This window comes from Gigantopelta aegis, chromosome 7 (genome assembly GCF_016097555.1).
Source record: "Gigantopelta aegis isolate Gae_Host chromosome 7, Gae_host_genome, whole genome shotgun sequence".
NCBI lineage: Eukaryota > Metazoa > Mollusca > Gastropoda > Neomphalida > Peltospiridae > Gigantopelta > Gigantopelta aegis.
The window spans coordinates 19335826-19351543 of record NC_054705.1 but is presented as its reverse complement, the minus strand read 5'-3'; the positions used below and the strand labels follow the sequence as shown (position 1 = coordinate 19351543).

Sequence of the window (15718 nt, the reverse complement as noted above, 5' to 3'; positions counted from 1 at the left end):
AATTATAGATTTATAATAAAACACGTATTTCTTGAAATTTAAATCATTGTGTAACATTAACATAATAACGACGTATGTTACAGTAACAAGAAAACAGTAATGCATGTTACGTTACCAGAATAACGCACTTGAATGTAGTAAAAAAAACACCACATCAGCCAAAAATGATTCTACAAATTGTTCTATAGGCGGGAATTTTTTGTGAGACAAAATAACAGAAGATGTATATGAAATAAGTACTATAATAGTGCACTTTCTAAAACAAATAAAATATTAAAGGCAACAAATTAAGCGTTTAAACGTTTAAGAAAAATATAACTCCATTCGTTGTTTCTGTTATAGAATAACCAGTTATCATTAAATGCATATTTGTACCTCCGACATCAATTAAAGCTAAACAAACAAATAAACAAAAATTAATTTCAGTTGTAATACAAATATTTTATCGTGTTTGTAATAGGCTACGGATTATTCTATAACTATAAAAAAAAATATTGGCCTGTGGTTTTCGGTAAGAATCTTTAGTATATATTAGATCTATTCGGCAACTGTCGGTAGATTCGTAAGGTAACATTTACCACAGACGACTTCAGTCGACAATTACCGAATATGCTCGTAAACTGTCATTATCCTCGAATCTGATCGTTAAAAACCATAGGGCATTTTTGGGTAAGATGACGTTACCCAACGGCATCATCTCTAAAATCCTAGGATATGTTCATAGGCTCACACAATTGTTAAAAGTGATCGTACAAAAAAAGGAAATCTTCGGATATGTTCGTAAGCTCGCTAAGTGATCATTCGGAAATGCTCGGACATGTTCGTATGCTTTTCCTTTTTTCACCATACATTAATATTTTCCGATATGAGAGTGTTCTTATAATGTTCTTGGAATATCAATTTCATTAGTTGTGTATCATTCAGCACTAAACTTTCTCCCCTTTAAATAATGTCAAGATTCACCCATGCTGTTTTGTTTCTGGTTGTAACGTTACCAGCAATTATTTATATATATATATATATATATATATGTGTGTGTGTGTGTGTGTGTGTGTGTGTGTGTGTGTGTGTGTGTATAAATATATATATATATATATATATATATATATATATATATATATATATATATATATATATATATACAATGTAGATATATATATAATATTAGTCTTAATATTAAAGTTGATGTTCTTCTTCTTCTTCTTATATTTTCAAAAGGGGTGTTATCAACTAAAGCTTATGCTAAAACATATCTTCTACAAATACAACTAATCATTTTGTACTACATGTAAATTCGAGGTAGTTATATAAATGTTTTTGCTTACAACTAATATAAAACACAATATCCTCTACTGTTAGTGATTCATCTTCAAACACTACCACATGATTCACCAATTCTAATTATGCAAACATATTATTGTGTTTCAACATAATCTGGGAACTGAATAACTATCACAATATAATAATCTTCTATTAACATTTTAGTAATTAAGAACATTCAAAAGGCACTATTTGTTTCCAAAAGAACACATAAAAAAATATTCCTATCAATCCTTTGTTTCGTAAATATCTATACGAAGTAATCATTTCGATCTTGAAGACCTAATTTTTATCTTCCAACATTCCTTAGGCCATCGGTCTACAGGCTGCTAGGTACTGGGTTCGGAGCCCAGTCGAGACATGGGATTTTTAATCCAGATACCGTCTCCAAACCCTGAGTGAGTGCTCCGCAAGGTTCATTGGGTAGGTGTAACCCACTTGCACCGACCAGTGATCCATAATTCGTTCGACAAAGGCCATGGTTTGTGCTACCCTGCCTGTGGGAAGCGCAAATAAAAGATCCCTTGCTGCTAATCGGAAAGAGTAGCCCATGAAGTGGCGACAGCGGGTTTCCTCTCAAAATCTGTGTGGTCCTTAACCATATGTCTGACGCCATATAACCGTAAATAAAATGTGTTGAGTGCGTCGTTAAATAAAACATTTCTTTCGTTCTTTCTTCCAATATTCCAGATCTGTATCTAGCTTAAAATAACTTGGGGAGGTCAAAAAGAAAACGAAACAGGGCACAGTAATATAGGTTCCTGTCATGAACAGAACTCTCTGGCGAAGTCAGAGGTTGTGCCCACGACAGGCGTGCCTTAACAGTTCTCTGATGGAAGCATGGCAAAACTTACCCACACCCACAGTAATATAGAGTCTGTTATTTTTCCGAGGTGGGGGACAACAGTTACTGCTCCCCCCCCCCCCCCCGCCCATTCCTCCCTGCTAGATACAGCCCTGCAAGGGGACACTAGATTGTTGACCTGGGATATTTTACATATCTACACAACAGGCCGAATTTACAAAGCCGGTTTGTGTCTTAGACGCGTGTAACGACATTACATTTACAAGGCTTAAAACACTCGCGTTTAAGTAAAAACAGGCTTCGTAAATTCAGCATAATATATTTCAGAAAAACAGTTTCTAAGTGTTATAAATCACAAATAAAATGTCAACCATTTAAATAAGACTCTTAAAACCGTATACGAAAAGAAAATAAACAAACATTTAAAACATTAATTTGATTAGGTCAGTACGGCAGAAACAGGGCCAGAGCTAACGGTTTTTCTTGGGATGGGGTTGTGGCAACTGTATAAGAGCTACAAGCAGATAAACAGCAGGCAATTTAGGATTTGGGTTAGGCTGAAAGATGATCAAATGTCAAAATGAAGCAGCTCTCATCAAAATCGAATGATAAAAATAAATAAAAAGGCAATTTAAAAAAAAAACCCAACCCAACACCACCCCACCTCTTCACATACCACATTTTTATCCGCTTCTGAGAAAAAAAAAACATTTATTGAAGAAGGCTTATGATTGGTAAATTCATCAATGTGTATGATTATTTACAAATGCTGCTATGACAACCATAAAGGCCACCGCCATTCTCAGTGTCACCGTTAGCTGCCCCCACTAATAGCTAGACACGTATCTACTGATGTCTAGCAAAGTACATATTTGTGTCAACCACAGTGTAAAAAGGACGGCATATTAAGTCGGTTATTATAAATACACCAGTGGTCTCATTCCACAGTTTGAAGATTTACATGTGATTAAATGATTGTCTTTCACTGTATTAAATGAGGTAGTCGGTGTCAACTTCGTAACACCCTCTAATCTTCGTTCTTCTTCATGACGTCACAACAAATGTCTTGTATTTGTGCTAGTTTCTTTGGCTTTGTACACAAAATGCTATTACATATCTTGTTGATGGTGTTTTTTAACAATATATTTATTGTATGAGGAATCAATTCACACTGTATGCTGTATCTTTCTGATGATAATGCCACGAACCATCAAATCCTGTCAGAGTCCTTACGTAATTTACTTCTGATGAAATCATATATTTACTTTATATGACGTGATGTATGAAAAACAGTTCACAGTGTCGTTATGTATCCCGATGTTTATGTCACCAACAATATTTTTTTCTATATGAGTAACTAAACGTCATTACGTATTCTGCGGATGATTAACCATTTCATTGTGGCATTAGAAACTTTTCCATTGGATGCACCAGCAACCCTTGAGGAGAGTAATTTGTAGTCTTAGTTACAAATGTTTCTATGCCACCCACAATGTCAAAACGTCACAACGCTTGGTGATATGATTATGACGTCATCAATTAGCCCCCACAGACACAGCGTTAAGCGATGACGTGTCCTGCATGTGTAACCCGTTGTGCGAGTGAGAATCCGAGTCCATGTGCACGGGAACTGCCTTTGGTGGAGACGGAGTTGCGAACATGTGACTTGGTGACGTCATATTGATGGGGGAGCTCATCGTGGTGCTGGATTCCGAGACACTGCCGGGACTGAGTGACGTCAGAGTCCCGTTAGGCAAGCTGAGGTTGGCAATTGATTGGATGGGAGATGACGAATGGCCATTGGTCGTGTTCTGAAGCGACGTCATCGACGGAGACTGTACGGGCTTCATATCTGAAATAGAAGATATATCGTTAAAATGAATTACCTAAACTTTTTGAAGTACGTACCATCTCTGTTTTGCATATAATATATTAGGACCAATTACAAACGAGATAAGGCTTATAAAACTTTTAGATTCTAGAACTCAAGACTAACAGAGTCTGAGATGCTAACGTCATGGCAACGACACACCATTTGTGTGCGTATGATGTCATTAGAGATTGTGTCTAGACTCTAAAACATTTATAAGCACGGTCCCTTATGCTTATAGAACGTTTAGAGTCAAGACTCAAGACTCTAACTTAGAGTCTTAGCGTTATTGCAACGCCATGCAATTAGTATGTGCATAACGTCATTAGATATTTAAATCTAGACTCTAAACGACATGTAAACATAAGCCCTGGGCACGTGATTATAAAACATTTAAGTCTAGGCTCAAATCTTTAATGACGTCACATGAATACAGGCAAAGTCTCAAAAGGTTATTAAGGACTTTAGTTCTGAATTTAAACGATGTATAAGTACACGGAATAGACGACAGAAAGACAGTGGATTTTTTTTTATAAATATTTATTGTCCCAGATCATATAGCAGTATCGGGGTTACAAGACAGTAGATTTGACAAAGTTGCATAATGCAACATTTTTAGACACATAAAAAAAACTGATTCAAGTTACTGACTGTAAAGCATTTTTTATTTTTTTTTAAATTTGTGATAGCCGAAAATATGCTACACTGGGCCTCGTTCCACGAAGCGATCTTAGCACTAAGATCACCTTTGTCCATAAGGTAGCTATGCACTTAGGGCGATCTCAGGGCTAAGATCGCTTTGTGGAACGGGGCCCAGGTCAATAACAAGGATCAGTGCCTTAAATACAGTATTAAGGAGCGGGATTTGTCGCCGTCGATAGAGCGCTCGCATGAGGTGCTTGGGTCATAGGGTCGAAACCCGACGGACCCATTGGATTTTTCCAATCCCATCCTGTGTCCCCCAAGTGCTATATCAAAAAACGTGGCATGTGCTGTCCTTTCTGTGTAAAGCGTAAATAAAATACACCTTGATGCTATTGGGGAAAAAATACCTGTGGTATCAGAATTATCAGATGTTTGACATCTGATAGACGATGATTAATCAATTTGCTCTAGTGATGTCGTTAGAAAAAAATAACTTTAATATACTAGTAGTATTAATGCCAACGTATATTCTTGAATTCCGATCATATAAATCGATTATATGATGCCAGGGGCGTAGCGTCATCTGCACCTGGGGGGGGGGGGGTCGAATATGAACCAAGTGGCCCCTTTTTCTATTTTGTTTTTGCACCACCAGAAACTCCATATGTATAAACCTGTATGTTTTAGTTCTGAAAGCGGACCATTTGCTTCAGCGGGGTAGGGGGGTCATCCGAACCCCCGAACCCTCCCCCCCCCCCCTCCCAGCCTACGCCCATGGATGTCATCCCTGTTCTCACACCCTTTTACCACCTATTAACACTAATTAAACTCATACTTCATACGAGGACACCATAAATGTTTATTTAAATTACCACATAATATTTTTCCCACCAGATCCCCGGGCCCGCGGTGACGAAAGATGCCATAAAACTGGAAGGGACACGTTAAAACAGATTTGTTTGTGGAAGCCAGTTTCGCACGACTTCCCGCATAAGCCGGTCTTTTGTCTGCCCCCAGACGACTAAACCAAACGCAGATCTGACACAACATCAACTTTTAAACCCTGTAAACAAATGTAGTCTGTGTCAAAAAATATATTCCTCATACTTAATAAAAAAAATATTAAATTAAAAAAATGTACCTCAGACATTCCTAGAAACGTTCAACCCTGACCCCCTACCCCCAGCCCTTCTCCTACTGGGCTAATGAGACTCAACTGACACGAGCGAACAAGCGAACACCCAGTGACCTCGACACAGACGCCAAGACGGCCCGTTGCTCGTGCTCTCGCGCACCCCTCGCGCACCCCACGCGCACCCCACGTGACCTCGCCAAAATACATACAAGATGCGCCTTCTTCGGCACCGTCAATTGACTTTATTATGGCGAGAGGAATAAACACCGTGCATTGAGAGATAATGTTACGGCAACATGCAGTTTTACTAGCAACTAGACTGCCCACGTTAAAACTAATTCAGAATATATAGTCAGAAGGGGTGGGACGTAGCCCAGTGGTCTAGGATCGATCCCCGTCAGTGGACCCATTGGGCTATTTCTCGTTCCAGCCAGCCAGCCAGCCACAAATGGTGTGGCAAAGGCAGTGGTATGTACTATCCTGACTGTGGGATGGTGCATATAAAAGATCCCTTGCTGCCAGTCCGAAAAGAATAGACCATGAACTGGCGACAGCAGGTTTCCTCTCTCAATATCTGTGGTCCTTAACCATATGTCTGACGCCATATAACCGTGGGGCGAGACGTAGCCCAGTGGTAAAGCGTTCGCTTGATGCACGGTCGGTCTAGGATCGATCCCCTTCGGTGGACCCATTGGGCTATTTCTCGTTCCAGCCAGCCAGCCAGCCACAAATGGTGTGGCAAAGGCAGTGGTATGTACTATCCTGACTGTGGGATGGTGCATATAAAAGATCCCTTGCTGCCAGTCCGAAAAGAATAGCCCATGAAGTGGCGACGGCAGGTTTCCTCTCTCAATATCTGTGTGGTCCTTAACCATATGTCTGACGCAATATAACCGTAAATAAAATGCGTTGAGTGCGTCGTTAAAAAACCCCATTTATTTCCTTCTTATATACTGATAAAAAAATATAACAGCAAACCGTCCATTGAGAGATAATGTTACGTCAACATGGAGTTTTACTAGCATCTAGACTGCTCACGTTACAAACTAATCGAGAATATATACTGAGGGAAAAAACTGTTGATCATATAACTTCATAATAAGTTAAAAAAGAAGTTTGTTTTGTTTAACAACACCACTAGAGCACAACAAACCGTCCATTGAGAGATAATGTTACGGCAACATGCAGTTTTACTAGCAGTTAGATTGTCCACGTTAAAATTAATCGAGTATATATGTGTATATATATATATATATATATATATATATATATATATATATTGATGAAACAAATAAGGTTGCGAGTGCGAATAATTTGTACATGCTCATATACCACTAGAGTTTCGAGCATGTCCGTCACGGGTCCTGTCTCTGCATAGCCAGTGACTTGCTCTGGGACAAAAATTAAATAGTGGGCCTTTAAAATTTTGATGCGCATCTCTAATTAATATAATTAATAAAGAAAATTATACTCATTAAATCTGGTCGCTAGATTATATCGGGCGGTCAAAAAAAATTAGATAAACAAACAAGGGATCATAAAAATCGTTTTCAAAAAGGTTTGTTGTGTTTAACGTAACCACCAGGTGCGTGTCCAGGGGGTTGGTTTCGGGGGTCGAACACTCCTCCCTCCCGTCACTTTTTTAAAATACATTACTGACATTCAATCTCTTATTACTGATATTCAATCTCGTATCTCTGACATTCAATCTCACATTACTGACATTCAATCTCACATTATTGACATTCAACCTCACATTACTGACATTCAATCTCATATTACTGACATTCAATCTCACATCACTGACATTCAGTCTCACATTACTGACGTTCAATCTCACATTAGTGGATTGAACATTACTGACGTTCAGTCTCACATTACTGACATCCAATCTCTCATTATTGACATTCAATCTCACATTACTGACATTCAATCTCACATTACTGATGTTCAATTAAGGATTGTCTGTTATTTCTTTTACGTTTATCGGGGTATGAGAAAAAAAAGTCATCCTCAAAAACGTGAACCAGACTCCCGTGCAAAGGGATTTCCCTGACCTAGATACACGTCACACGCATGAGGCGCCTTACGCGGAAGCTCTCGTAGGGAAATCCTAAACTCTCTATTGCCCTGAGGCAAGTCTAGGCCTGACGGGGGCTCGGAAGTTCACGCAGGATGAGCGCTCAGAAGACTAATTTAGCGTTTTGCTGGGAATTAATTGGAATTAAACGAACGAGAGCCACACACACGGGGGTCAATTCCCAGGTAATTTTTTTGAGAAATTAGACCCTTGGTGTGACCCGGTGGAATCTCAACATGAGAATCTGTCGAGTGGAATATACTTTGTGAAGTTTCTCACGAATATACAAAGAGCTGTGTTCGGGAAAGAAGACTGTTTCAACAACATCTCAGTTGTTGCTTTTTTTAAAGGCACTGTCCCGAGTTTGCTACCACTGTTAGCTGTTTCTAAGAAGTAGAGTGGGTTTTTTTTACGACCAAAAACAAGCGGGTGGGTTTTGGAGTTCGAACCTCTCTCCCATCTCCACCCCCATCCCCACCTCTTCAAGCACATTTCGTTTTCTTTCCCAATTTATTTTTCGGGGAATAATGTCTCGACCCCTTATAAAATTCGAGATTGTCACAGTTTAGAGCCCCGCCCCTCATCCTCTCCCCCCGCTAAAATTCCTGCACATGCGCCTGAGAATATCAGTGTATGTTAATCGACTTTACTTCCTTGTGTGTGTGTGGGGGGGGGGGGGGGGGGGGGGGGGGAGGGGGGTTCTTACTTACGAAATTATTGGAAGGTAAAAGGGCGGGACGTAGCCCAGTGGTAAAGCGCTCGCTTGATGCGCGGTCGGTTTGGGATCGATCCCCGTCAGTGGGCCCATTGAGCTATTTCTCGTTACAGCCAGTGCACCACGACTGTTAAATCAAAGGCCGTGGTATGTGCCGTGGTCTGTGAGATGGTGCATATAAAAGATCCGTTGCTGCCAATCGAAAAGAGTAGCCCATGAAGTAGCGACAGCGGGTTTCCTCTCCCAATATCTGTGTGGTCCTTAACCATATGTCTGACGCCATATAACCGTAAATAAAATGTGTTTGAGAGCGTCGTTAAATAAAAAATAATAATTCTTTATTGGAAGATAAAATCCTACTTTAGGCTACGACAAACAACTAGAACAACTAGAAACACTCTCAGTCAGTAGACATTCATATTATTTACATGAAAATGTATTTAAATATATAATTATTTAATATGTAATTTTCGTAATTGAAAAAGCTTTGTATGTCGGATACATCTTACAATGGCAGAAACCCTTTAAGCACCAAGTGTGTGGCTTGGTTTCGACTTGTTAATTAAAAAAAGAAATCTTTAATAGTTACACATTTTCATACAGAAAGAAAATCACCTACCACACCTTTTGATATACCAGTTGTCGCGGGACATTAGTTAGAATTATGAAATCATCAAGTCCACCGACGGGGACCGATCTTACGATCTACAGCAAGCGTCCTAACAAAACAATAATAGTGGAATAGACCAGTACCTTGTGGTTCACTCTTAACCAGTGTTTTGCTCTTGGAAAGACTTTTCGGTTTTCTCTTCCTCGTCTGAATTCCGTCCTTCTTCATCGCCAGAGGCCGGTTCACCTGAAACATAATGACGTCATCACAACAGGTCTAGAGGACATTTCTGCACTGGGTTCAAATAATCAGGGATGTAGGATGGGGTTGGGGGGGGGGGGGACGAAAGAACCTCCCCGCTGAGGCTAAAGCATTTTTTACAGTGCAATATTAGCTCATTCAAATAGATGTCCAGTAAAAAATGTAAACAAAAAGTTCCGCTAGATTCATATTCGACCTCCCCCCCCCCCCCACTAGGTTCAGACCACGCTACGCCCCTGAATAATCTCGATTACTTCGAAAAGAGACAAACAATGATGCTGCTTATATTTCAATAATATTGTTTTTATTCATTAAGAGAATTATTTGGATGTTTGTCAGACCTTATTTTGCATGTCTTAGTTCTAGTAGTTTAACAAAAAAGGTGCATTTTGTTTTAAATGGGTGTAACAACATACATTACCTTCAACCATAATTTGAAACAAACACATACAGACAACAACATAGATAGTGGAGAAATACAGAGAGACAAAGAAAGAGAGAGAGAGAGAGAGAGAGAGAGAGAGAGAGAGAGAGAGAGAGAGAGAGAGAGAGAGAGAGAGAGAGAGAGAGAGAGAGAGAGAGAGAGAGAGAGAGAGAGAGAGAGACAGACAGACAGACAGACAGACAGAAGAAAGTGAAAGAGAATGTCCACTTACTCCATGTAGTTTATAATAAAGACCACAGGCGTTACACACTGGTTCCCCCTCGTTGTTACGCCTCCATAGTGTCGTTGTACTTGTGTGGCAGTTAGCACAGGACAGGCCAACCCGTCTCGAAGCAGACTGAAAAAGACGAGATTTACACACGTGCGCTGTTCATTGCGTGACTAACCCACTTCGACAATGACTGGTGATATATTTTCTACACCACTGCCGTTACAGAACAGTGACACCAATATTTACTTCAACTTATGTTCGTGCTTATATCTAAATAAGGTTTGCGCACACTGTCCTGGCACACACCTCAGCTATCTGGGCTGTCTGCCAAAGGCAGTGGGTTACTTGTTAGTGAGAGAGAAGTTGGCGTAGTGGCCTTACACCTACACGTTGAGCCGTTAACCCTCGCTCTAGGTGGGAGCCTGTTCAAGCACGATGTCATGGGCACACACACCTCAGCTATCTGGGACAATAGGTTAGTAGTTAGTTAGAAAGAAGAGCGTGTACAGTCCTTAAAATGCGCTGTGGGTGGAATCCTGTACCGGGCTGTGAACCCAGTACCTACCAGCCTTATGTCCGATGGCTTAACCACGAAACCACCGAGGCGGTACTTCGGCACTGGTCCGGTCAAAGGGCTTTACGTGCACATTCAGAGCAAGCCACTGTAGCGCACGCCTGTCATGGGCGCAGGTGCCGGCCTCGGCCGGCTCATCCCTCCAGGACAGGAAAGGACTTCGGCACTGACCGGTGATTTACTTTATAGGCCACTAACCCACGTCCACATTGGCCCTTGATACACCGTAGACAATTGTCCCGACAGACCTGTGACGTTATTAACCCATGACCGGCCTCGGTGGCGTCGTGGTTAGGCCATCGGTCTACAGGCTGGTAGGTTGGCATCCCAGTTGAGGCATGGGATTTTAAAGCCAGATACCGGTTCCAAACCCTGAGAGAGTGCTCCGCAAGGTTCAATGGGTAGGTGTAAACCACTTGCACCGACCAGTGATCCATAACTGGTTCAACAAAGGCCATGGTTTGTGCTATCCTGCCTGTGGGAAGCGCAAATAAAAGATCCCTTGTTGCTAATCGGAAAGAGTAGCCAATGTAGTGGCGACAGCGGGTTTCCTCTCAAAATCTGTACGGTCCTTAACCATATGTCTGACGTCATATAACCGTAAATAAAATGTGTTGAGTGCGTCGTTAAATAAAACATTTCTTTCTTTCTTTATTAACCCATGTGACTAACCCACTTCGTCACAGACCCACTTCATCACTGACCTACGTGACTAATTCAATACGTGAATAATTCTGTGTACAAGACTGAGTCCAAGTGATGTTATGGAGACACGCCATGGTTACATCCTCCACCACCACTTCATGAACAAAACACACGGTGATATCTACGAAATTAAACAAAAGGTAACTGAAATTACTATAGTAAACTAACGTTTTTTTAGTTACCGGCCTCGGTGGTGTAGTGGTTATGCCATTGGACTTCTGGCTGGTAGGTACTGGGTTCGTATCCCACCTAAGGCAATGGGGGATTTTTCATGCCAGTACCGGCTCCAACCCAGAGTGGGTGCACCGCTAGGCTCAATGGGTAGGTATAAGGTCACATACACCGAGTTTCACCCAAATGGGGGATGATTACCCGGCATGCACTGCAGGTTCCGTGTACCCCGGGCTCGGGTGATACCGAGATAGCTCAACTGACAGCAAGCGTGGAGCATGGACCTGTCAAGTTGTCCCATACAGAAATGGAAATACTGCGGCTTCACCATTCATCTCATCATCATCCATGTTTGTAATATCCAAAAATACAAAAAATGTCTTTGTCTCTGTGTTAAATGTTTGTGGCGTTTAAAAAAAAAAAAAAAAAAAAAAAAAAAAAAAAAAAAAAAAAAAAATGTGTAGTTTGTCAACGCATTTCGTACCACATGTTATTATCATATACTGGTCCACAAAAGAAACGCGAATAGTTTAAAGGGACAGACCCTAGTTTTTAAACAATATAGCATTTTTGTTTTCACTATTAGAGCCGTTTATGATCACTGAAATCAAACAGTACATATATTGTATTCTTTAGGTTATCCATTTCCGTACAACCGAAGTGTTTCTGGGCATCTTATTATTTTTAAAAACGCACGTGCGTCTGAGAAGTAGCGGTTTATTGATTAGAGTTCTAGTTCTATTTTTAAGGATATTTCCCGGTTTTAACGTCACAGACTCATGTTTCACTCTATTGTAACTGTATCTAAATGAGTTACAGGTTTGTAAATTAACTAAACTTAGTGTCCATTTTCTACGGCTTAAAACTAGGGTCTGCGCCTTTAATAAACATTTGGTCATGATAAATTAATTCGGTAAACAGACTGTCAAAAATGGGCCCAAAATGTTCACACAAGTCACGACATTGATAAATTTGGATTCAAACTGAATATAATTTTAAAATAAAATTAAAGAAAACTACCAAAATAGTGGCGTTCCTTTTGTTATTCAGTGTACTGCGATTGTGTCTCGGTTTAGTGTAGCCCACGTCACGATAGAAGCATGTTTTCAAAGTCCATTGCTATTAAAGGGACACACCCTAGTTACGGCTAGTTGTTAACCATCACGGCGTTGTTTTTCGCTATTAAACCTATTTTTTTACAAATAAAATTGCACTTTACTTACCTTTTATTATTTAGAATATACATTTCCATTCACCTGAAGTGGGTTTTTTTGGTAATCCTGGTAATCCTGGTGTTTGTAATACCACAAAATGCATTTTTCATATTTCTGAAAAACGGACGCACGTTTGAGAAAAAAACCGTTGAGCAGACAAGGTCTAATCTATTTTTAGATGGGATATTTCCATTTCAATGTCACAGACGTTGGTATACCACGTGACCGTTATCGTTTTGGTTCGGTTTGTTTTCTCGTGCACGGTTCGCGCAATCAACCTCCGATTTGTTGTTGTTCATTTGTGAGATTTTTCTTCACAGTTCATGAACATTTTCAGTAACAATAAAGTTCAGACAAGTAAGTATCTCAATACAAAACCTACGATATCTGGAGAGGGGATACAACCAGGACAGAACAGTTGGAACATGTCTAGGAGAGGTGAAACGAACGCACCCCAAGTCTGTGAAATTTGTCGTGACGTAGGCATTATTGTGCTTCGAGCGACATCTACCGGTGACATCAGAATACAAACTTTCAAAATTATTTCAAGCAATTGGGACATGGGGATTCCCATGGTATTTATCGATATAAAACCTGCTTTTTCACTCCATTTGATAAAAACGTGATCTAAGTGTGTTACAGGTTTGTAGATTAACCAAATTATAATTTATTTTCGCTGGATGGAACTAGGGTGTGCGGCTTTAAAGACTTGAGCCGTCCCTACCCATATGTCTGTCTTATCAGAAGAACTAAAATCAAACTCATCGTAGTGATGACTGATGGTTATGGTCATATGATGATAATTCAGACGGTCATTATTAAGACGATGCTTGAGATGTTGCTTAAGATGATGTTGATGTTGATAATGATGGTGGTGGTGGTGGTAATGGTGATGATGATGTTGATGATTATGGTGATGATGATGATAATTATTATAGTGGTGGTGATAATGGTGGTGGTGGTGATGATGATGGTGGTGATGGTGATGATGGTGGTAGTGGTGATGATAGGTTGTTGTTGGTGGTGGTGATGGTTATGATGACGAAGGTGATGGAAATTATGATGATGATGGTAGTGGTGATGATGTGGTTGTGATTATGATGACGTAGGTGATGGAAATGATGATGATGATGGTGGTGGTGGTGGTGGTGGTGGTAGTGGTAGTGGTGGTGGGTGATGAGTATGATGGTGGTAGTGGTGGGTGATGATGACGTTGATGCTGATGTTTGGGTTTGTTTTGTTTTTTCAACCATTGCCCCTCGACAGCATGTTATATCAAAAGCGGAGGTATGTGATATCATGTCTGTAGAAAAGTGCATATAAAAGATCCCTTGCTGCTAATGGAAATACGTAGCGGGTTTTCTCTAAAGCTATATGTCAGAACTATCAAATGTTTGATAATTAATAAATCAATTTGCTCTAGTTATGTAAACAAAACTTTTCTTTTTCAAATCAAGATAATATATAAATACATCAATGGTGGATGTATACATAAGAGCGAAACAAAGAACATTATTCCTTAATTCTGACAGTTTTTAAGGTCACATTGTAAATGTCAACCCAATTCAGAAATATCTTCTTAGGGTATCTCACGAAAACGATCAAAACATAATCCGTATCACAGAGTTTAAATAATTTCATTTTAACTTATTTCCGTGCTTATATCCAATTAAGGTTCAAGCACGCTGTCCTGGGCACACATCTCAGCTATCTGGGCTGTCTGTCCAGGGCAGTGGGTTAGTTGTTAGTGGTTAGTGAGAGAGACGAGGGTGTAGTGGCCTTACACCTACCCAATGAGTCGTTAAAACTCGCTCTGGGTAGGAGCCGGTACTGGGCTACGAACCCAGTACCTACCAGCCTTATGTCCGATGGCTTAACCACGACGCCGGTGAGTTTAAATCGCTTAGTCCTCGGGTAGTATTTGTAAAAACCAACACTGATAACCGCAAATCAATATTGGGTGGAGTAAGGGGCGGGGTTACAACCGAATGAAGTTTTGATTGACATATATTGTTTTCCACCGGCTGTCTTGGATATCTTGAGCACGCTACTTTAACATTAAAATATTCTCTGATCACAAGCAGCACCTGTTAGCACTTTATAAAACCTGTACATACAAAACTGATAAGTTTAATACTAAAGCACCTGGCTTGGTGGTGTCGTGGTTAAGCCATTGGACGTAAGGCTGGTAGGTACTGGGTTCGTAGCCTGGTACCGGCTACCACTCAGAGCGAGTTTTTAACGATTCAATGGGTAGGTGTAAGACCACTACACCATCTTCTCTCTCACTGACCACTAACAACTAACACCGGCCTCGTTGGTGAGCGAGTTTTTAACGACTCAATGGGTAGGTGTAAGACCACTACACCCTCTTTTCTCTCACTAACAACTAGCACCGGCCCCGGTGGTTTCGTGGTTAAGCCATCGGACATAAGGCTGGTAGGTACTGAGTTCACAGCCCGGTACCGGCTCCCACCCAGAGCGAGTTTTAACGATTCAATGGTTATGTGTAAGACCACTACACCCTCGTATCTCTCACTAACCACTAACAATTAAAGCAAGGTCATGTACAGGTAGCTCAAATAGCTCAGAAAAGTTGAAATGACGCCGACTAAGACAGACGTTTTAGGTAGTACTAAACCAAATAACTTCCGACTGGGTCAAAGTTCGAGGTGCACCGAACTTTTGATAGAGAAGTGAACACCACAAGTCCTGTGATTGGTTATAAATGTGAGTGTGTTGGTTGTAAAAAATAATAGTTTCATCTGGGTAAAAAAAAAAGTGCAATTTTATTTCATCTAGTACCAATGTGTCAAGTAGCCTTGTGCTTGAAACATGTATGGGGTACCTGTAAAAAAAAGTACTCGAATTTTGTGCGAAACTAGGGTAGTCATAGACGCTACCCGTTATCTCAGAAACGAGCAGCTTGACGCCCATTTTTTTCTGATTCACTTTAA

The 15718-nt window shown here is 40.4% G+C and overlaps 1 protein-coding gene across 2 annotated transcripts in view; it reads right to left on the bottom strand.

The window, feature by feature from the left end:
• Positions 1 to 1879: 1879 nt before the first annotated feature.
• Positions 1880 to 15718, bottom strand: part of LOC121377765 (transcription factor GATA-4-like) — a 99828-nt gene continuing 85989 nt past the window's right edge. For both annotated transcript variants that reach the window (XM_041505857.1, XM_041505856.1), the window contains exons 4-6: positions 10098 to 10223; positions 9324 to 9426; positions 1880 to 3977 (exon numbers count right to left, since the gene is read on the bottom strand). In XM_041505857.1, coding sequence (XP_041361791.1) covers positions 3661 to 3977; positions 9324 to 9426; positions 10098 to 10223 — 546 coding nt within the window. In that variant the 3' untranslated portion in view covers positions 1880 to 3660. The remainder of the gene's footprint in view (positions 3978 to 9323; positions 9427 to 10097; positions 10224 to 15718) is intronic.